General features: G+C 42.8%; 1 protein-coding gene across 1 annotated transcript in view; it reads left to right on the top strand.

Annotated features, from left to right (window-relative positions):
• The window catches only part of LOC144784799 (regulator of cell cycle RGCC-like), a 43,958-nt gene extending 23,879 nt beyond the window's left edge, over positions 1–20,079 (top strand). Inside the window, exons 2-5 of the mRNA XM_078663842.1 lie at positions 1,689–1,844; positions 8,402–8,482; positions 14,119–14,181; positions 17,256–20,079. Coding sequence (XP_078519968.1) covers positions 1,689–1,844; positions 8,402–8,482; positions 14,119–14,181; positions 17,256–17,263 — 308 coding nt within the window. The 3' untranslated portion in view covers positions 17,264–20,079. The remainder of the gene's footprint in view (positions 1–1,688; positions 1,845–8,401; positions 8,483–14,118; positions 14,182–17,255) is intronic.
• The last annotated feature ends 4,297 nt before the right edge of the window (positions 20,080–24,376 follow it).

Genomic DNA, 24,376 nt, shown 5'->3' with positions numbered 1-24,376 from the left:
ATATGTCGGTGAGCATTCTCACAACATTTCTTTGGACACAGTCATGCCCCCATACATTTCTGTGCAATATTAATGTGCCAGAATTTTGCACTAAATGAGATTTCCATATTTCTGCCCTGGTTTGTGAGCATGAGTGTACAAGGTGTCATGGCATTTCAACTGCCTTTAGGCTTTGTGTTGGTGGAGAGTTGGAGGTAGGAGGGACCTGTACAATGGAATATTCTACGACTCGTTGTATATAATTTATTTATTTTAGAGTTTAATATAGCGCTAGCTAGACCCGAAGGTATCAGAGCGCTTTACATGTTAGGCAAAGAAGTTTAATCGAGATACATGTGAGGAATCATGTGGGTCATTACAGTCGACCAAAGAGTGTAAAACAATACAGCATTAATGTAGTTAACAGTCAAGAAACATAAATAAATAATACAGCAGTAAGGTAATGGCATTAGTTGGCCCAACCTGATTGATCAGTTCCACAAATCAGGTGAGCTAACAAATTCAGTGCTTGTTGTGCACCAGGCATGATAAATGTGGAGTCGGTCCAGTTTTCAGCTGGACAGAGTTGTACCCAGTCTAATGGTGAGACAAAGGTCTGGTCTTCTGTTGGTTCTTATTCTTGCTTTGCTTTCTTATAGCACAGGGAAATGTGGTGCAGGGTTTGGATGGCAGACACCTGGCAGCTCGATAATGTGAGTCAATAGCTGTGTGTTTTTATGTTAGGAAACTGCCTACAAAAGCCTCACAAACGTATGAGTTTGGGGTTCTGCACCTACTTTTGCTGCTGGGCCCAGAAACAGTCACAAATTCACCCGGGGAGTGAGCTTGTTCACATGGAAATTCCTTTTAATGGCAGAATTTCCACAGCTATGGGCACTGAGGGCTGAGAATCAGTGAACCACAGTCGGTGACCAGGGTCCCTGTCTGAGTGTTAAAATTAACCCAATCTCAATGAAAATCTAACTCTAAAAATGCAGGTGACAAAGCCCACTCTGTACATATTCTGCTCATCAGGACAGCTTTAGTATAGGATTTCCAAGGCACCACAGAAATTGGGATCTGGCAACCACAGAGTGTGTCCATTCTCAGTCTATTAGAGGCTTTATTGCCGGAAATGGAAGAATTCTGATTGACTCTCCAGATCTGAACATTCTACTCTGAGTGCTATTATTGCTTCATAGCTCCATGCCGAGCGCCATACTGGCTGCTAAATGCCCTCAACCGTTGAAGCAAAAACCTATAACAAGGGTGAGGGACGAGCCAGACTGTCTGGGGCAGAAGCGATAAAATGATATTAGAAGATTCCACCCACTGTGCGTCGAATGTTCTATGATAAATAGGGAAAAATAGAATGCAAGTATTGGAATGTTTGAACAAAATCTACACAAGCCATTGTTAGTCCTGACCCACTCCATTGTCTTTACTGGAGCTCTCAGCATTCCAATGTTCTAATATTAGTTATTGCCTGCATTCTAAGTCTTCTGATTGGCTGGGCAAAAGCCTAGACTATCATAGAAGGTGTGAATGTTTCTTGGTGATTTTAAGCAAAGGCCATGACCTTGACTTGCATCACTCGTAACGCTGTCAGACTGTGTGTTTCTTCTCTCTCATAGCTGTATGCGTGGATGGTAATTGCCTCATTCCAAACGCCAGTTGTGAGACGTCCATTTGATCTTCTCTCTTTGCAGTTTTCCATGACGAGGACCTGAGTGACCTCCTTCGAGAGTTTGACGAGGCCATCTTGGACTTTGACCGCGGTCCATGCCAGTACGAGGAGCACCTGGAGGCGATGAAGCGCCGAAACGTGCCCAGCGTCTGTGACAGCGGAATTGACGAATCGGACAGTGAGTCTCAATTCGGTTGCTTTCTAACTTGACCATGTTAAAAAGAGAAAGAGTGATTGAAGTGCAGTGGCTCAACATGGTTTGACACTCTTTTGCAGATTGTTAGGTTAATACATTCCACGTCCGCTGATTTTTTAAGTACAATACAGTACGAGTTTAGAATGTTTAGAACGTTCAAACCAGCTCTGGGTCTTTTGTGCTTACTTTACCATTAGTATATCTCCACTCACCAAACCTACACAACTACTTGAGTCCATCTGCAAAAATAACTAGTCTGCGCCCCAGCAAGACAACCTAGCAGTACTGGACAGGTAGGGGCATTTACATAAATGTGTCTTCAGTGTAGGAGTTTCCCTACATTTCAGGGCCCCCACAGTGAAGCAGATAAGGCAGGCAGGGCTGGAAGTAGTGGTGCCCTTGGCATTGCTTCTTTGAACATGGACCAAATGTCCTAAGGTAAGGGAGGTACAGATAATGGTTTCCAGCCCTCATTATTCGATTACCTTCTGCTGTTCATAAAATCTACCGAAGAAGAATACTTGGAATGTGGGTTCGCTTCTCCTGTTCCATGGTTCCCCAGAATATTGTCACCTTAGTTGCAGGCAAGTATCTAGAAACATGATTTGTCAGAAAGTAACTAAATATCTTGGATGGTTTTCATTGTTGCTGCACGCACAGCGCGAATCAGACTGTTTTGCACCATTTTATTGAGTTTTTTTTATTATCCTACAAAATGATTGTACCCCAAATGTCAACTTTCACGGTATAGTCATGGTAAGTATGTTTAGGTAAATGTAGATTCACTATTCTTAACTCCACACATAGGTGCCATGACAACTTATAGACAGAGGATGTAAATGTGGAGTTAAGCATGGCACAGATATACTGAACTATATTTACTTTTTATTTTTTAAAATTTTATTTATTGATATTTTTGATCAACGACATGAACAGTACAAATAACATGCCAGTTGCTAATCAATGCCTCCATTGCTGTACATCCATGCATATGCACCATAACAGTGGGTAATAGATATATATGTCCCTATTCCCATATACTATGGACAGATGATACAACGTCTACACATTTTTACAATTTGAGAACACAATATAACTTACTAAACATGTCTTGAGGTCTGGTTCCTCCTACTTGTTACATCTGGCATCCACCATCAGGTACGCTGCACTTTTCTAACCTACCCCTTATGCAGTACTCTCATCTCATTTGTCACTATTTTCTGCAGTATCTATAGCGCCTGTCTGCGTAGTCCCTATTAGCTCCTGTTCCTCTCCCCTTTCCCCTTGCTGCTCTCGAGCCCATGACACAAACGGTTCCCATATATCTTTGGGTCTGGACGCTGATGGCATCAATTCCCAAAATGTGGTTAGTTGTGTATGCCCGAATGTACGTCACATAGACATTCTTTGATGTTAGGAGTACCTCTCCTCCCCCCTGAACGATATTTACTTAACTTGAAGGTATAGTGATTGTCAATATTCCGAGGTCACTGTTTTCTGGACACACTATTTTTGTAGGTTCATAAAAAAAACTCAATATTTTTATACACGCTATAACAGCCCGCGCTTTGAAAGGGCAAGTGGGTTTGTAGATATGTAATAGCCAAAATGAGAGACTTGAGATCTTATATAAAGTTCTGGTGCCCGGCCCGCAGCCTTCCAGGATAACAGAGATTATAACCTCCTCCTCCCTGCTAAATTTAGGGTTCTCTGCCTGCCTAATGGAGCTCTCTCTGACTTCAGCAAAGCCACCACCATGGCAGCTCCTCAGAAATCATTGAAACTTTGCTGAGCGACCACCGTGCTTCATGCGGCTACTCCATTAAATTATTTTCGTTTTTGAAGAACAAACTTCTAAAGTGGGAGACTTTTTCAAAACAAAATATTAATAACTGTCTGGCCCCCTGAAGTTTTCTCCCAGTGTGTGGGGCTTATGTTTCTCTTTTTCTGTTTGGAACCTCCATGCTTTTCCTGTCGGTCGCAAACAGGAGAAAAGATATATCAGAACATCTGCCGTAAATAGGGCGGTCGGTCAAAGGCTCCAAGTCCTCATGGCCATTGATGTAAGGTTTGTGGCGGCAGAACCATTGAGGCTCCACCAGCTAAAACATGATGGTCTGTCAGATTCAAAACAGGGCTCACAGACTGCCAGGTGGTGGACAGGATACTCCACCACACTTTTGGCAAAGTACCATGTCTACAAACTAGAAATGAGGCCAATAGTTTGTTACTATACATGGGGACCTTGTTGCGCAATTTGTTGAACCCAACTATATCTGCCAGAAGGTAAGTGCTGCATATTTGGGGGTTGGATGAAGTAAGCTCTCTATCTGCCATCACCATAATGTTAATTCTTCCACAAGCCATGAGAGGGATACATGGTAAGCACCATGTCAGCCATCATGGTGGACATGTGAGAAGTTATTCTTCTTGATTCCATAACCTGTTAACTTAATGTCCTTCGGGTGCCTGAGACAATTCATGGTTCAAGTCTAGTGCCAGATTGAAAGCACTTGAAGTTGCAGTTCTCCAAAGTACTACGAGCATCTCATAGAGCCCACGAATGGGTCTTGCACTGGCTCATGTATGAAAGAAGGTTAGTCAGACACTGTCTTTGATCAGTCATTGGTCTCTATGAAGAGATAGTCAACATTGTACCAATCGTGAAGGTAGTTTGGGGTTATTTGCTTGTTAGAGGCAAAATATAACCGATGCAGCCCAGATGAGAGAAGGAGGTGGGCTTATATTCTGTTGAGCAACGAATATACCGCCCCTTGTTTCAAAAAGCTCTTCAGTAAATTCAGCTTTTCGGTGAGAACAATATACGAAGCAATCATGGCTTGTGTATGAAGCGTAAAACCTGATGCAGTGTCTATTGTAAGGCAAACTATATAGAGCTACATGTATATGGACCTACAATACAATACAATACAACCATGGTATATCATGTGCTTGTCCATAAGGACATTCCCAAAACATCTGTAAGGAACATTACTAAATTATTGGTGAAGTGTAAATCTGGTGAGTTAATTATAACAGCAAGAGATGGAATCTTAAAAACACATGCACCATATTTCAAGTTTCTTGGTGTTCACTGCACCACTCAAGGGAGTAACATTACACATTACTGCACTGAAAAAGAATGGGATGGTAAAAACCCACCCATCGGGGAATACCAGATTTCTCCAAAGGTTATTCTCACTGAACCATTTTGTGAGACTGAAGATTTGTTTTTTGGTAGACTTCCCTAATTTGCATGGTATGAAACTTACCAGCCATCATTACAAAAAAAAGTTTCAGGTTCAGTCACAGAGGCAGGAACAGGAAGTTGGGCGCACGTTCGATACCTTTGTCGCGTGTTTTTTTCATTGTGATCACAAACACCAGACAGGCGTCAACATAGCTTCAGATACTGCACAGTCTTTACTTCTTGCGTGTTTTTTACACAGACAAATTCCTTGCAGCCCTTCAACGAAATTATGGAATTGTTTGGTGGTGGTTGCATCATTTGAGGTTAATAAAATCTCTATGTTGCCCCACGGTTGTGAACAAATTTCAGACACACCAAACTCATTCATGGTGAAGGCATACACAGAGAACACACAGACACATAAGGTATGCACTCCAAGTTCGTGGTTTCCAGGTCTTAGATTCACATGGCTCCTCAAGCAAGCCATTTTGCTGGCCTGTAATCTTCTGCCTTTCTAAATGAAAAAGCTTCCAGAGAGACTTTAACAGAAGTAACACACCACACTGGCTGTGTAATACTTTACTTACAGGTCACCTGAGTTGTGTTCTCCGCCCTGGATGGCCCCTGCAGTGGCTGGAGCCAGTAGTCAGAGTATCAGCTGCACCCAACAGAGGGTTTTACCCATTTGGTGTAGACTTCAGTGGTTTCTGAGGGGGTTCTGTGATCAGCACCAACCCTGGTCCCAGCAGTACGTAGAATACCCCAGGGTTTATCATGGTTTTTTAAATGTTGACGTGAGGCTGCTATGAAAAGTCTCCAGAGCCTGGGGTATAGCTTTTCATATGCATGAAGATTATACGGAATCAAACATGGGCTGTCCGGAAGATGTGATGGGTGATGTACAAGAGGTGTGTCAACTATTTCAGGAAACTCAGTGGTGGATGGATGCGTGTCAGGGGCGGCCTTAGGCATGTGCAAGCTGTGCACCTGCACAGGGCCACCAAACCCCAGGGGCCTCCATGCCAATATATATCCTTAATATAATAATCCTCTGAGGTTGGATACATATTTGCGTGGCGTTCCCTGGCAGGGATTTGGCGGCCTCCGGCTCTGTTCCACTTCCAAACTCCCTGACCCCGGTCCCCCCCTCTTCACTGGCCCCTGCGCCTGCGTTCCTCCTCTTCCGGGGCCCCCTAACTACGCTCCCTGCCCAGGGCCGCCATGAGCCTAGAGTCGCCCCTGTGCGTGTAAACTGCGATTGAGTATGGAAAAGATAGACTTTTGACAAGGGATCTTCTGAAGCTTAATAACGCAGCTCCACTCGGATGTAAGGCAAGTACGACATGTGATATTGAATGCCTGAAAGCAAATAAATATATAATAGTGTTCTTATATTTGTCTTTGCACAATAAGCCAAAACCTATAAAAGCTGTAGTTTCATCCGAGTTCTTCAACCTGACTGGCCCGAAGCAATAAGGAACTCAGGAATTTCCGACAGCACTGCTTTGTTGCTGAACACCAAGCCTGACTGCGGCAATATCTTGCATGAGGCATACAGACAGGATTGATTCATACATTTCACTCACTCAACGGAGCAGCCAGAAAATTAAAATACCTCACAGTTTGAACTAAAACTTTTGATGGCACAAAGCAGGCGAAACAAGTGATCCAAACCCTCCCTAGAAGAGCTCCCTTGTCTCTTCCAAATCAACTTTCTATTCATTCATCCTTCCACCCTTCCATCCAAACGCTGAGATCCACTATTTCACTTCAAATTCTGTCATCCATTACTTTTTTCAACCATCATTAAGTATTTCCCTTGTCCATCTATCCATCCACACTGAAATCCATCAATCCATCCTGCCATCGATTCATCCATCCACTCTGCTATCCATCCATCTATTTTCTCTGCCTTTCATCCATCCACTTTGCCATACATTCATCCACTCTGCTTTCTCAGCTATCCACTCTGCCAACCATTCACTCATCCATCCACTCTGCCAACCACCCATCCACTGCCGCCCATTCATCCATTCTGCCATCCACCAATCCATCCAGCATACATTAATCCATTTTGTCATCTACCCATCCATCCAGTTGCCCATCTCCTCTGACACCTGTTGACTAGTCTTTTTAATCACTCATCATGCCTTTACTCTGCCATCCTTTAACCGGTCCATCCACCTTCCCATCCATCTCTCTACTCTGCCATCATTTCACCTGTCCATCCACCTATCCAATAACTCACTTATCCATCCATCCATCCATCCATCCATCCCCTTACTATCCCATCCTTTCACTTGTCAATTCACCTATCCATTTACACATCCTTTCACCCAATCACCCATCTACCCACTTATTCATTCACCCACTTATCCATGCATCCTTTCCTCATTTCTTCCATTCAATATTGCTTCCATCTTTCCCTCTTCTAGTTACCCATTTTTCCCTCTTTCTTGCTCCTGCTTGCTCTTCTATTGACGCTCTATTCCTTTATAGCAGTATTTTTCAGCTTTTGTCTGTCGAAGTGCAGACAGAAAAGGCCAATTAAGAACCCCATCCCGGTTGAAGCTGCTAAAGGTGGGGGTTCATGAAGCGCCTGCGTGACTCCCTCCACTGGACACCAACATGACTGGTAACAGGTCCTTAAACATGTCAACATTTGTGCTTAATGTCCTGACATTATATTGGCGTCATGTCCCTCGGGGGTCCTCATTTAAAGTACCGACTCCAGTGCATACAGTTTTGTATGGAGACGACCGGGAGAATTATTGTGTCACACGTGTATTCCCATCGGGAATTTGAGGTCACAGAGCACAAACATTTGTGATGATCCCCAGAAACAAACGATGCTCCCTTACATGGATAGCATTGGCCCCTTAGCTGTGACATAGGTTCCCATAACAAGTCTAGGACCTTTATCTTTTTTGCCATTTAAGAATAAAGGCTGATAGGTGGTTGACAACAGGTTGTTGAGAAGAGCTTCAACGGGACTTTAGACTTGTGGCACAATAGTGCTGTAAGTTTGCCCTTCAATATGACTTCTTCTTTGATATCGCAGTGATTCCATACTTTAATAAAATATAGGAAATTATAAAAAATAAATAAAGATGTATGAACCCAGTCGGTGTGATCTGAAACCATCTACAAATACCACATGTTGCACTTGCCTGTCAGACCACTGTTGGTCTTAGTTTAGATTAGCGGTGGTGGTGTTGGTGACGATCTGTATGACCAAACGCTCCTTCTTCACACTGTTGGTTGGTACCCAGCATCCGAGCCCATGGTCAAGCCCTGCCTTGAAGACTCCACTCATTGCCCCCTTGTGCTTCATTGTTGTCTCCTGCAGGTGCCAGCACGTCTCCTGGGAGCAGCTTAAACAGCAGCGAAGAGAACCTCACAACGCAGCCCCCACCACAAACCCCCAAAGGTAAGCGAGAGACAATCCGATGTGGCACACTGGGTATGTCATATTGTAGGCATCGGAACAGTCTTCCCTTATCCATTGTGCATTCAAATAGTAGAACTCATGTGATTGTGTTTCAGAGGGAAGTTGTTGGGTTTGCCAGTTTGCCCGCTGATAACATCCAGCGTATGCTGTGCACCCGAATTACCCACTGTCACAATGTCTAGTGCCTAGACAATGCCTGGTACCTAGACAATGCCAAGTTTTCTGAGGCTTTTGTTCCCATCTTCCACAATTACACAAAGACGCAATCTTGGGAGAAAGGCGGGGGTTATACCGTGTGCACTGTAACCTTACGATAGGGCCTCAACGAAAGAGGATCAGTTTGCACGCTACCCAACCCAGCGCTAGCTGCATGTTTACATCTCTAAATATAAGCCCCTCCCATTTTAATTCTCTGTGGCTTAGAGAGTTCTCCCTCCTTCCTTAATGGCAGTTTTCTAACCTAGACTTATGATCTCACTTGCCCAGTTCTAGGATCGTAGCTATCGATGTTGTAGCAGGTGCAGTGGAACCAGGAAACAGAGTATGAGGAGCCCCTTGTACTCCATTTGTGGCTGCCATTAAAAGCCAAGCCTGGTGACGGGCACACTTTCCATGTGTGCCTTAGGAGTGTTGGCACCCATGCAGGGTCACGTTTCAGTTCTTACCCTTCAGTGCAAGCACTTACATAAACTCCTAGCACATTTTCCCTATTTCTTTCCCTTCATCTGCTCCTTTTCCATTTTCTGGCTTAATTACCACTGACCGAAAAAATGACTGAACCTTCATGTGTATTCAGTTATCATTTTTGAACGTAATATCTCCCTCTCTTTGTAAGGTACTTGACATTCTTCTGATCCCATACTCTGACACGGTAAGAGCAGGTTGGAGAAATCATAGCGAAACAGACAAAGCACCGCTGATACCTTTCAATAGACACCAATTTCAAGTTTGCCAATCCCTCCAATAAATCAGAGATAGATCTGGGGTTTGCCATTCACTCCAACATTTCACACATAGATCTGTGGTTTGCTAATCGCCCCGACAATATACACATAGATCTGGGGGTCGCGAATGCCTCCGACAATTCAGACAAAGATCTGGACTTTGCCAGTCGCTCCGACAATTCATGCACAGATTTGGGCATGGAGGAAGACAGGGATGTTCCCAAGCACAATGGCGTTACATGCTAGGTCTTCCATGTTAGACTTTTTCCAAGCCTGTATGACAACACAACACTTTTTACTATTATTGCATCTAAAAGTGACACAGAAATTTGATACCGATGAATGTTTATGATGCAGAAGGATCCCTACGTATATTAACCTTCCAAAATCAAGAACCACTCTCAAAAGAGCCCAGAAAATGCCTTTCTTACTTTGGGACCAAGTCCTTATCACACTGCCACTTTCCAAGTGGTTCTAAAAATGTTGTTGACTGTATTTGGGTGCACATGATATTTTGCTTGTCAGAAATGACTGTTGTTTACACATTATGGAAAATCAGGTCTTGATTGGGCAACACCTTAACCTGTATTTTCATACGTGGCCTACAGTGAAGGTGGTACGGCGGCCATTTTAGAATCCTCTTTCTCTAGATAGAAACAAAGTATTGAGTTCTGTGAAATAACCCGTGATAGTCTGATTGTTTGACTCAGGTCCTGAGGAGAAAACTTTGATCCAGGCATGGCTGAACTCTCCTTCTTACAATGTTCTTGTGCACAATGAAGTTACCCTGAGTGCGGTCGAATATTTCGATTCACTGTGGTTCAATTAGTGACCACAGCTCCACTGACATCATCTCTGTTGTTTTTAGGAGTAGCTTTAAGAATCAAGCGTCTGTTTCCCATAGATTTTTCTCGGAGTAGGTGTGACTTACATTTGATTTGGTCTATGCGCAGTGTACACCTGAATTTCCATGAGTAAGTCACAGCTAATCGAGGAAGATAGCTTTGTGAATCAAACCAAAAGAGACATAAATTTGTCTTTCATGCATGTGATGCTCTCCTAATGGTACTTGGCTGAGACCACTGTCCCCACAGTCTGAGGCAGAAAAGATCCACAATGCATCTCCTTCCCTGCGTATGTCAGAATGGCTGATAGGTTGGGCCCACAGTGGGCTTATGCCCTGCAAATGCTGGGATAGCATGTGCTTGAACTCAGTCACTCTGCCAGTCACACTGAGTCACTCTCAGCCTCAGAAACTCTCTCTCAGGTTGAGTCACTCAGTCTGCACCTCTCTTTAGCTTCAGTTACCATACATCGGTTTGTCTCTGTCACATTCACACCTACCTTACCCCCTTGGTGGGGAGAGTAGGCACTGTGTAAAAGACTTCTTGTGTTCCCTGCGAGTCACAAATGTTTTTTTCTGGCAAACTCCATCCTTGTGATCCAGAGCAACGATATGTTTCTTAAATCTCAGGATGTTATTTCCTTTTTGACCCCGAAGTGAACGTGATGTTTATTTATTTGATCCAATGACGTATGTACCAAGAAAAGTATGAGGGATTTTCCAAAGTTCATGACATTACCGAATAGGGATGGGAAGGTGGTTAGAAGATTTTATTTTGGAAGCAACCTTCCCGCTTGAGGTTGTTTCCGTTTCCTCTGCAACACCCGAGGTGATATGACAAATGAAACAAGAGTAAGTCAAGGGCCTACAGCTCTCTGAAACCTGGAATACAAATGTAGAACTTATTTTAAATATTGCACAGAAAGGACTTACTGAACAAATAACCGGACACCTTTTCATAATAACAGTTTGTTAATAGATGCATGAATAAGGTGCAGAGAATTGTAAAAAAAAATTAGACATCAAATAATATATCACAAACCTGTGGAAGGAACACAACGATGAGTAATTGTGTAGGGGGTTGTGTATAATGTTTGCAAATAATGTAGAACACACTTGTAACAGTTTTAGAATTCCAGTAGAAATGTCGTTTCATCGCTCGATACTATGTCAATATATGTTTATTAATTTAAGCTAAGAGCAATGTTACGTATATTCTGAATTGAAAGGAGTTAGCTAACAGGCAACGCGATTATGAGTAAATGTTGTAATCCGGTTTTTACAGTTTTAGTCCCTTATTTGACATCTGCACTTTATAATATTTACAACACAGATGCTTATACTGACATTATAAGTGCATTCATGTTATATATTTATAAACATTCATTTATTCATCGTTCTAAAACAAGAGAGAGCTTTAGCTATAAGGATTCTTTGCAGGACCCTGTTTTGTTATGAAGAGAACAATGTGAATGGTTTGATTAAATGTTTATTGAATCCCATCACAAAGAGAGAAGCCTGTGTCCAATGAGTAGCCATGTTAAGGTCAGGCACCGGGGTCATTTTAGAGTTAGTTTTTTTTTCATCATATAAACTTTATTACAATCTCAGAGATTCAAAAAAGTACATCACAGCACAGGTTCCATTTAAAAAACAATAACACCATATAAGAAAATCATTAAGAAAGGGTTATCAGTAGACATTGCAGCAACTTATTATACAATAAGTATAAATTCAAGGATAAAAAGACAAAAATCAGAGTAATAACTTCCTCCACCTGGCCCACATAGCATACAGAAAACGGGAGATACCGAAGACTATCAATCTACGGGTATCCGTAGACAGCAGCCTCAGGATTTCAAGATAGTGGCCCGGAACAACAGCTCTACATAGTGGTATTGTCCATTTTTTCCTCAGTAATACATAATGGGGACAGAAAAAAGAAAAGTAAATGAACAATGATTCTGTTGGGGATTTACACGCAGGACAAAGATCAACTACAGGAGGATACATGTACCATCTCGAACAGAAAGAGTTAGTTGGTAGGGTCTTGTATCTAAATTGCAAAAAGAGCTTGGGGGCCAACGGAGGAGTAATTTCATCGTTTGCTGTTTCAAAACATGGAACTTTTTAGAGTTAGTCTATGTGCCTGACCATACCAGGACTTGGGCACTAGAAAGCATATGAACATGAGCTTTTTGTGTCTCACACACACAGAATATGTCTACTGCTTCTTGCAGCCCTCCTTACTGTGCCTGGAATGCATAATGGTAGCCATTTTATGCAACTCCTCCCACCAACAGACATTCTTTGTGTTGGTTGCTACTTTAGCTCACCAGACCTCCTTGGTGGGCACTTCCTCTAACACCAGGGACATGGTGATTGTATCTCACAATACTGGAGATAGAAATATCATTTGACCTATATATCGCTTTCTAAATAACGTTTACAAAAATATCACCCCACTGAGTGTAGATTTTCTAATATTAACTTCAATGGACTGATATTTTGTAGATCATGTTTAGGCCACAATACCTATGTCAAATAATAGTCTGACTGCAGTATTCTGCTACTATATCAACATTGCAGCTTACATGAATTAATAGTAAACAATAAAATTAATGAACTTATCCCTTACTGCCATCTATTTGAGCTATGGTATTTGTGCATATATGCTCTGCATTCAATGGAGATTCATTTGACTGAAAAAACATTAGATTATACATTTTAAATAGGTTTCCACTTGTGTATAATGCCTGCTGTTTCGCATGATTGAGCAACGTAATTCCGCTCTTGGCTACTATCCAATTCTTTTTTATTTTCGCAAAACTATGAATCAAGTTACCCACTAAGTCAACCAAATTTACCCTCACCAAGAACCAAATATGCATTTCACAGAACTGTAAACCAATTCAACAAAATAACTTAGAAACATACCATACAAAAGACATCCACCGATTTCAACTACCTTCAACAAAAGCACATATAAATAAAAAAAAGTCTTCTAAAAGCAAAGATTGGTAAGGATCTATGTGAAATGCAGAACCGCATAAGCATAATATAAAACACCAAAATATTTGCTCCATAATCAATAAACCATAACCAATATTTACATATTTTTTAATAGGTTAACCATTACAAGGTTCCCACAATTGTGAAAGCCATGATGCTGAAATTATGGAATGAACCTTTACATTAACTCCAACTTTTTCCATCTAAAACTAACCTAACCTAACCTAACCCTTATTCATATCCTAACCCTCACCCATGCCTTCCCATTGCCTTTATCCTTAACCTAACACTAATGTACATGCTGATCCCAACCCAGACTTTACCATTGCCCCCTTGCGTTGCAACACACCCAAACCTAACCCTAAATTGAATCTTATACCATAACCTTATCTAATACCTAATATTAACACTTACCCTAACCCTATCTCTTACTTTTACTCTAACTCTGGCCAACCATATCCCTAATCTTAAATCTTCTCCTACGCATAATACTAATGGTTACTCTTTTTCTTGCTGTAAGTCTGTCTTAAAAAAGTGAAAAGAGACATTGTCTCAATGTCCTTAATGTTTTCTTCATTATTATTTTTTCATTATGAACTTCTGTATTTTGTATTTGTGGTCATGGCACTGCAATTCTTTATTCTAGTTTCTTTATTTTCAATAAGTGACTTTGCAATTGCCTGCTAACCCTCGTCATCAGCTGCCTTTGCCCCTTTTTAGAGAGGCTGATTATTCCAAGTCGTTGTTGGTTCAGCATGTTGCCATCTCTCCACACTGTAAGATGTCTCACTGCTGCCTTTCTGGTTTGTTTTTAGCAAAACTTGGAGACACGCGTGAACTCGAAGAGTTCATTGCAGATCTGGACAAAGTACTAGAAGGTAAGGATTCCTCATGTGTAAAGGGTGCAGACTCTTTTGTAATATTGTATTACAGTCATGTGATAGCCTCTCCCTGTATTACAGACTCTACAGCTACATCTATTAAAAAATCTTTCTTGTGTGGCCTAGTACCTTGTAGTATTTCTCAGGGCAATGCTGCAGCTGTTGGGTAACCAGGAGAGAGGCCTGCCTCTCTCACTAGGCTTCTGAGTGGTTGCTAGTGAGAGTTTGTTCGCTGTCCGTCCAATCAATGCCTCAGCCAGTTCTTGATAACTGGAGGTTCTATTAGTGGCCCCAGAGAGTTATATTATTAATAAAGCAGTATGCAAATACAAGCATTGCTCCTTGTCTATCACTGGATCACTCAAACTGCATAACATAACATAACATGTGTACTTGTAAAGCGGCATGTTCACCCCAACGGGGCATCTTGGCGCTGGATAACAGATTTTTATTGTATGCATAATGCCATGTTTAATATAACCCAATCTATAACCTGCTGCCCCCTTGACATGAATGGGAGACTCCTTATGAGAAGCCTGGAAAGAAGACAAACACGTTAATGCACCGCTGGCTTTTTCAAACCCCAAAGTTACATCTTCCCTTCGTTTTGTGTGTTTGAAATAAGTCCTTGTACTCACACCCTGTCTTATATTTAACCTGAGTCTACATCATATTTATGACGGCCGCATAAGTCCTGCAAAATGACTATTCTAATGTCTTTGTGGATTTGTTGAACTGAAAACGCACAGGGCCCCTCAGTTATTTAATAGTGTCACTCCCAGTGTGCATTTACTTTGAATTCATCCTAATATCCAAATTCTTCTTGGCTGAGCTGCTATGTGCCAAAGGTTTAAGGGCATGTTCCATATATTTTAAGCCTTTGTATCCAGCATTTGATACATTACACCGGGTCATATCATACATATGGCGCGTTTTTAAAAGGTGGGCCGGGGGAAAACAAAGAAATTGGGCCGTATCAGGATGAAAGTGCTGCCCCCAGGGCAGCTGCGAACTCGCCAGCGCATTCATGTGAAAAACAGAGCGGCTGCTTTGAAGGCGCTTCGTGTTTCACAGTGAAGGCGGCAACCCGCCTGCACTTTTTAGGGGGATTAGAGATCCCCTTGCAAGTGGGTGCAGTGAGTGACTGCACCCACCTGCAAGGGGAAGTCTGGGGAGGGTCCATGGGACCCCCTCTGCCCCCTCCAGAGTACTGCCATCAGGGAGCGCACTGACAGTGTGCCACCTTTTAGGTGGTGAACTGTCAGTGCACCTCCTGACAGCTTCTTTGCCACTGGCAAAGCGATTCCCTCATTTGCATGGGGCCACGCCTCCATGCAAATGAGGGAAAGTCCTGTGATAATGGCACTGGCGCTTTATGTGTGCCAGCGCACTCGGTATTACAGAAATGGTTGCACAAGCGGGCCCTGCTGTAATAACAAAGTGCCCTGGGGGCACACAAAGTGGGTGCAAACACCCGCTGCACCCGTGGGGCAGTTCCATAATACGGCCCCTGTAAGGGATCTTTGGGCCATCCCCCAGCTTGCATCCTTGGTATGGAGTAATATAGTGTGACTTAGGTATTACTTCCTCTCTCAGAGCACCATATATTTTGCAAGAGAAATCTATTTGCCTCTCACCTCATGAACCCCAGACCCAGTCCTTGCAGTCTTCCGTGCAGCAGCCTCAAACATCTGTCTGATTTTTGTGGTTCACATTTCATCCATCTAGTGCAAGGACTCATTGAGACACATTATAGCAGTAAAAACCAACTATTGAGTCTTTTGTGGAACTCATAGACACCCCCAGGCCATGCTAAATGTTCTCTAAACTCCATAGCTGAGCACTCTGTGCCGTATTACAGAACATGCCTCAGGGCACGTTGGTATTACAGAAGGGGCTGCAGACGCTCCGGCGGGCCAAACTGTAATACTGAAAGCGCTGGTGCACATGTAGCCCCGCGCTTTCTCAAGAAGGCATTCCCTCATTTACATGGGGGCGTGGCTTCATGCAAATCAGGGAATCCCTTTGCCTCTGCGCCCATGCCATATTATAGACGCGGTGCAGAGGCAAAGACGCTGTCAGGAGGTGCACCGACAGTGCACACTATCAGTGCGCCCCCTGATAGCAGCCTTCTTGAAGGGATAAAGGGGTCTATGGATCCCCCAGACATGCCCTTGCAGGCCGTTGCAGTCAATCACTGCACCCACTTGCAAGGGGATCTCAAACCCCTCTTTAAAGTGCAGGCGGGTTGCCGCCTGCACAGAGAAACACAGAGCAGCTTTGAAATGGGAGAGGATGTGGCATAACGACCAAAGCTGCCAAGTTTGGAGCTGGGGAACCTGGTTTAAGTCTCAGCATCGGCTCAATTTCCTGTGATGCTGGGTAAACCACTTAATCTCCCTATGCCAACTTAAAATGAATGTGTCCTTGTGTAATGTAACTGGTGCTCTTGTAAAGTGCTCCAATACCCTTCGGTTAAGTTCGCGCTATATTAAACTGCAACAAAAAACCAGCTGCTTGGTATTTCTCTTGAATGCGCAGCCCTGCGGCAGTGCGACTTTGAGGCTGCCCTGAGGTCAGTGTATTCTACATGATAGGGCACAGCTTTTCCTCTTTGCCCCTGCTTGCCGTGGCGCAAACAGGATAGGTTCGCCCTATCTATAAAAGGGCCCCAGGCTGTGTCCTGGTGGCAGAAGGATGATCATTCCCAGGCTTGTCCTGCTGTTAGGTGTAAGCAGAAGGAGTTGATGGACTGCGATAGAGTCACTCACATGCAGGCCTTGGTAGAGATTTTAGTGCCATGCTCACCTCTACCTGCCCTTCAGCGGTGGCAGACCCTCTAGACATCTCAGGTCACTAAACCATCGCTAACCACTAGAGCACACCTTCTCGCATCCCTGGTGTGCGCTGTTAGGTAAAGTGCAAATGCACAAGATGTTGCCCCAAAGCTTCTGTTTTCTTGCTTAAAGTGACAAAGAACAGTGCACACCCTCTTGCAGCACAGCACTGCTCTGTCTCATGACACTCTGTCCTGTTTTTTCAATGGCACTTTTCTCTTCTTTACTCTGCAGAGATGTGACGTCAGAAGTAACACCAGACTCCAGGCTGCACACGAGTCCTCTGATGAGTGGAAGACATCTACTAACCCCAATACCCTGTGGAATTCATTGGTCACCTTCTCATCCACCAAAGGTCACCTGTTGGAGCCTGGTCCCACGGCTGCTGGAATTGCAGGATGTGGCTGCTGCAAGGAGCTGACGTACCACCGAATGGCCCTGACCTGCATGTTTCAGAAGCCTCCACCCTACTTTGATGCCCAGGAGCCCAGAGAGTTGTGGTAATTTGGTATGTCCTTAGAACCCTCAACTGGAAGGCCCTCTACCATAACCTCAGTCCCTCTAAGTACATCAAGAGTTCTAAGTGCCTTCGCGACAAGACAGAAATAGGAAAGTAACAGAGGATTATCTGGAACCTGATTAAACATACTACATAAATTTGGGGTCACCAAAAGCAACCATTTGGGTGAACTATGCGTGCTCCAGGGGGATAGTCTTTCAAATAGCATCATACAGAGGGATCCTGCCCCCTGGCTATGCCAGCGGGCCTTCATCCCATCAATGAGCCAAGGACATTTGTGGACTTGAGAACCAGAACTTTAATCCAAAAGGCTGCATCGAGTGCAATGAAATCCATGAAAGCCGCCATCTTGGACCTGTCTTCGCCATCCTGTTTCAAAACGTTTGCCTTCAAGCGTCTGTGCTTAAAAGCGTGGATTACCTCCCATTGCATGAAACTATCTATGCTCTCATCTTCCATTGGTAGCTGCCCAGCCACCCAGACTGATCTGTGTAAATGCAGAGTCCCTCCTGCAAGGATTGTTTGTTGAATTAGTGTGAGGTGGACCTAGCACCATGGAGACCTGTGGCAGCATGAAGAATAACTTGTTTATTTGATGCATCTATTGCTGCCTTGACTTGAGGTTTGGTAGCACTGTGAATAACAAGTGTTGCTATTACCCAAATGATTGATATTTATTTTACCGACCAAAGAAGGATGAACATCTGTGTTGGCCCTGTCGAGATCTACATCTAAGCTCTGTAAAATGCGTAGAATCAAGTGTGAACTCACCAGGCTACGTTCGTCTTAAGTAGCTTTTTCTTCCTGTTGTAGCGATATGTTGTTTGGCTTGAACCTGTCGTACATCCTCATAACAAAAGTAAAAACATTAGATTTGAATTAACTCCATAAGAGTATAGTTTAGCATGAGGAAAAATAGAAGGCAACTCCCCAAAAAAAACAACCCACCAAAGAAACAATAATCTCACAAATGCATCTAATTTGACTTCTCACACTCTGACAGGCAAACTTCCATATTGGGCTTTCTGCAATGTCAACTGATATCAAAACTCTAAAGGAATGTCAAGTGATACGGCGTCCTTTGACATAAGAGCTGGCGAGATGGCTCAGTGGGTCAGTGCACTTTTGGGCGGTTTGGAATGCAATTTCAATGGGTTGCCTTAACTTTACATCCTTCAAAGTGTGGCCAACATTGATTTGGATTATTTAAATCTTTTTTGGACTACTACTATTGTGCATACAGATCAAGCAAATTATTGTGCATTTGTTGGAAATGGTCCAAGTAGTATCAGCAGTAAAAACAATTACAAGCCAATCTGGTCCACCTCCCCTGTCCTACTCAACCCTAGTCACACCTGATCAAAGCATGTATCCTTGATTTTGGCTAAGTGAGTTACAGGGCGATTGTTCACTTTGAGCTGGGGTTGAAGATGGTTATAATTGGGACCATCCGGGACCATCATTAGGAACAAAGGGAGAAAGCCTTTTTTCATTACTGTGGAAAAGGAAGGACATTGATCACAGAGAAGAGGCAGAGAGGGAGAAAGTGAGAGGGCGAGAGAGAGTGAGATCAAGACAGAAGCGGGAACAAGGAAACATCTCCTCCATCTAGAGTTGATCGTGGTTGGAGAATGGGAGACCAATCACAAAGCGGTGTACGGTAGTGGTTTAGGTGATAAGTCTCTAACAGAGTAGATTAGGAAAGCTAGTGTTGGGAAGACTCCATAAAGTAGATTGGAACATGAGGTGGTAATGCTTCAATATGGTTGGAACCACAATGTCCTCCCATAGGGAGCCCTTGCACTACAACTCTGAACTGGAAGTAAACCGAGGTCACCAAATCAGGTTGGAGCTATAGAGCGGAAGACTTAGGAAAGTCAAGGCATAAGTGCCAGGAAGTAAAAGTAAGGAACTGTACTCTGAAATCTGTGCACCCTAGAGTAATGATATCCAAAAAGGAAAAGAGAGAGGCTGGTTACAGAGAAGAAGACAAGAAGGGAAGAGATCTTCTTACAGCAGATCAGGGCAGGAGCGTTAATTGAGGCTGTTTGCAGAAGATCAGGAACAGATGGCGAAAAGAGGACCAGTGTCAAAGCCAAGTCAAGGAAGGGGACACGGACGTGGGTCACAGTGGATCAGAACAGAAGGGGAAGACGGAATCTGCTGACAGGGCCGATCAAGGCAGGAGGGCAGGAGACCAGAAATAGCATGTGAGGACAGGAAAGGTGGGTGTGGCTGCTCACAGCAGCTTGGGACAGAAAGGGAAGCAGAGGCTGTTGACCTAGCAGATCATGGCGCGAGACAGGGAAAACGACTGGACAGAGAGATGGCATCAAATGCAGAGAGAGTGAGCTAGGTCACAAGAGGTCAGGACAGCACAACAATGTGACTGGTCAAAACAGGGTCTCCTTTGAGCTAAAGCACACATTTAAGCTGTATTTTTTTGTATATGATGTATTATGACAATTATGTTAATTTTTATACAGATATCTATTTTATCTATTTTAATTCAATAAAGTGCAAAATATCTTTGGAAAATTTGTACTAATCAATGAGTATTATTTTAACCTTCATGAAAGATGAAAATTAACACAATCTCTCCTTTTTGCCCCCATTCCAAAGGCATACTCTTACTTTTATGTGCAGTAGACTTACTGTACTGGAAACAAAACTGTTAAATTAGATCTGAAATTTAAAGTTGAACAGATCATCTGCAGATTTGAGCTCAACACAACTTCTGCAGGGCATTAAGGATTTACACGAGGAAAGGCAACTCCTGTCTTTAACTTGAATGTTGGCAGTCACAATTCCCTTTGATAAACAGGGTCAACTGAGGAAAAGCTTGCTCTTAAGAGGAGAGAGCCTGTTAAGAGACTTTATTTTTCAGAAACAACAACAAAATGTGCTTCCAAATGCAAAGTTTATTTACAGCAACTCTACAGAAAACAGTTTATAGCCAGAAAATCTCCAATAGCTGTGATTGTGCAAAATTACTCATTAATGTATACATTTGATGAGATCTCAAAACCTGTCAGAAAACTGTATTTAAAAAATCATTTTCTGATAAACACATCCAACCAAAATCTAGCAAAGCCGTCCTAATATATGAAGAGATGTACCCAGACTCATACATCTTGAGCTCCCAGTACACATGGGTGAGGCCTATCCAGTACGGTTGGGGTAACAGCAGGTACCCAAAGAGGAAAAAAGTGACTCTGGACCAGTGGACTGAACGGAACAGGTGGGTCGCTGATGCTCTAGTCACCTTGATGCAGTACGGTTTAGGACTAGTGGGATGTGGACTGGAGTTCCAGAGTGAGGAGTCTTGTAAATGAAGAGGCGACCCCCTTAATTTTTTCAGTCTGGGGATGGCCTGTTAATTTTGGAAGCCCGACTATTAATTACTTAATGACTACATGTTATCCAAGTTGTCATACTTCAGTCCCGTCTATTTCTTTAACCCACAATGTTGTTCTAGTCCTTTTGACGTGTTTGTGGTTTACCAACGCCACAACTCCCAGAATGCATTTGGTTGTTATCTGAATGCTCAGGACTGGAACATGACGTCATTGATGACGCAGAGCCATATGATAACCTCACCCTGAGGCGACTGGTTGATGAACCGAGTTCAGTGACTCTTGTGAGGTTCATATGCCCTGAGCCGTAGAAGGCTCTTGGGGAGGGGCGGCGTGTCTTTAGCTCGATGCCTGGTTCTCAGTGAGCCGGGTTGGTTCTTTGTGGCAGAGAGAATGATCTGGGCTCTTTAAGCAGACGATGAGGAGGGAGCAGAGGTTAGTCCGGTACGGCAATTGCAGATGGGGCTCACCTGTCTCATTTTTGGGGAAGGAACTTTTTCGTGCTCAATCCTGAGAGCAAGAGAGAGAGAAAAAAACAAAAGTGGGAAAGAAAGAGGTAGAGAAAGATGGACTGTGGCTGTGCTTACATTATTTTATTGCTTGCTAACTCAGAAAGCCTTCTTCCACTCAACTCCGAAATCCTGCATGGAAAACTGACCTTGACTCACGCCTGCTTGATTTCTCTCTTTTCTTCAGTGTGACCCTCTTCTTACCTTCCATTCTCTGTGTAACTTCTATTTCTGAGAATAGCCTCCTCTCAGCCTCATGCCTGTCTGCCTCAATCCTTATTGAAAATTCTGCAATTGGCTGATACCTCATTTCATAGATCATAACCTATCCTCTCTAAATCCCTATCCCTGTAACCTAACATTACACGAAGTCCCCCAGCCTACCTCACCATCCATTCACCTGAAACCACTGAGCCCCCAATACTGACTTCACATACCTCGAATCAATATATCGCAAAATAGCGGAGTAAATGCATGCAATTTTTCCTGAGAGCACATGAGTAATCACAATAACCACTACTAACCACCAACCTTGGGTTTCGGAGTAGTGTGCTGCTCGCCGAAAACCGCTTCAATGCCTCGTCTGGGGTAGTAAGCACTTTATGCGTCCAACTATAATTACAATTACAATTTGTTGTGCTCAAAACTAGCGCTTGTTCTGAACCAGAGCAAGTTATACATCAGGCTACAGCTCCACTACTTGTCAGATTAAAGAAGCCTTTTTCTTGGGTGCAGTGAACAATTTGTTGATTTATGATGCTCACTACACAAGCATTATTATGAACCAAATTGCTCTGACAGTGTGGTCCTCCAATAATTGTTCACGACTATTCAATTCAATTCAATTCGACTTTATTTCGGATATATTTCAATCCATAAAAGCACAAATTCAATAAACATTTCATAGTAAAAATTACCGTTACATCAGAACAAATAGTACATATTTCCAAAAAACGGTTAATACAAATTTCTTTGATGAGTAAGTAGGCAAAGTCAAAATCACAATAAAAGTGCAGGTAGTACCAAAATACAATAAAGTGCATTAGTGCATCATCTTTCAGAGATATATAATCACTCATCTAAGCACTTTCTTATTTTCACAGTCAATTTTAAAAATTCTATCACCTGGAGAACACTATCACTGTGCAGAAGCTGTAAATACATGAGTGCAGGTCTTATTTGATTAACATTTAGTTTCTTTAAAAGGGTAACAAGATAGCGTTTTCGGGGGTATTCATAAAATCTACATAAAAATATAAAATGCAGCATATCCTGTGGAGACTTCCCGTCGCAGCCACAGGGAGCTGCAATTTTCTTAAAAATGTCCAACTTTGGTCTAATTAAAAGAAGATGAAAGATATTAAACCTGAACCTTGTCAGCAAAAAATTTTCATGAGAAGTAAAGGAGCATGTTAGGTATATTTCCATACTATCACAAGTTCTTAACATGACGTATTTTCTAACATTAGGTTTCAAAAGCTCAACTTCTTCTCTTTGGGCCCTTCTATCCATATAAAAAGCCCTCTTAATTGCTGCCACATCACCCTTTACTATCTCACTCGGATTTTCAAACAGGTTCAGGCGTCCTAACTTCAGGAACTGAGACTTCAAATATTTAAGCCAGGGTACGCACATTGCGTTATCATATGATACAAGATCTTTCACTATCAGATGGGTTAACGGAATGTCATGGTTTAACCATAAATATACCCAACATGTCAGTGGTCTTAAACCAACTATGTCAGATAAATACTGACTTCCCAGCTCTTCATGCACTGCCAGATTCGATGTACTGGCTGGGACACAGAGCAGACGCTTTAAGAAATTATTTTCAGTAACCTGTAAATGATCACCGCTGACATAGCCCCATATCTCACTGCCATAGACCGCAGTAGCTATCGATTTAGCGTTGTATAGTTTCATCATGGCAGTGTTTGGCTTTTTTCCCAATTTAGTAGCAAAATTGAAAATAGAGGCATTTACTCTTGTCATTTCCCCCTTCTTTCTTGCCACATGTGGGGCCCAACTGAGCTTTGTATCAAATAAAACACCAAGATATGAGAATGTGTGAGTGATGGGGATCAGGACATCATCTAGTTTAAAAATAAATTTCTTTTTCGATGGGCGGCCAACATGCATTATATAAGACTTCGAGTTGTCGACCATAAGATCCCTATTAGTCATAAAATCATTAAAAGCATTCAAAAGTGCCTGGAGACCTTTTTCTGTTCTTGAGATTAAAACCGCATCGTCTGTGTATAAAAGTACAGGAATACCCCTCCTGCCAACTCTTGGACAATCTGATTTTACCTCCTGTAGTACGGCATCTAAATCATTAATGTAAAAATTAAAAAGAAATGGGGCCAGGATACAGCCCTAGCGCACTCCCTTTTTAATACTAAAATTTCCCGTGGTTTCACCATTGGATGAAAACCTAACATTAGCTCTTGTATCACTGTGCAGATTCATCAAGAAGTCCACAATCCCCCTGTCAACACCTTTCTCCCTCATGGTCTGCCACAGCCTTCCCCTGTTGATACAGTCGAAGGCCAATGACAGATCCATGAAGGCGAGGTGAATGGCTCCCTTCTGTACAACATGAGAAACAGGTTAAGGCACTGTGTTATAGTTGAACGGCCTTCACAGAAGCCGTATTGGGAATTTGATATAATGTTATTATCAGCAGTCCAGTTTGTTAGACGCTGCAATAATATTCTCCCCATGATCTTGACCATAGAATCTATAAGTGATATTGGGCGATAACAAAAAGCACTGCCCCGGTCTCCTTTCTTGAAGACAGGGACAATAGTTGACAATCCCCAAGACGTTGGACAACCCACTATAGTGGCAGCATTAAATACTGCCACCAGAATGGGTGCCCAAAAGTCTGGATCTGATTTAAAAAGATCCGGTGGGAAACCATCTGGTCCAGGAGCTTTATTTGCTGTGAGTCCCTCTATGGCAACCAAT

This window comes from Lissotriton helveticus, chromosome 10 (genome assembly GCF_964261635.1).
Source record: "Lissotriton helveticus chromosome 10, aLisHel1.1, whole genome shotgun sequence".
Taxonomy (NCBI): Eukaryota; Metazoa; Chordata; class Amphibia; order Caudata; family Salamandridae; genus Lissotriton; species Lissotriton helveticus.
The sequence above is the reverse complement of the archived record's forward strand: the minus strand, read 5'-3'. Positions and strand labels throughout refer to the sequence as shown.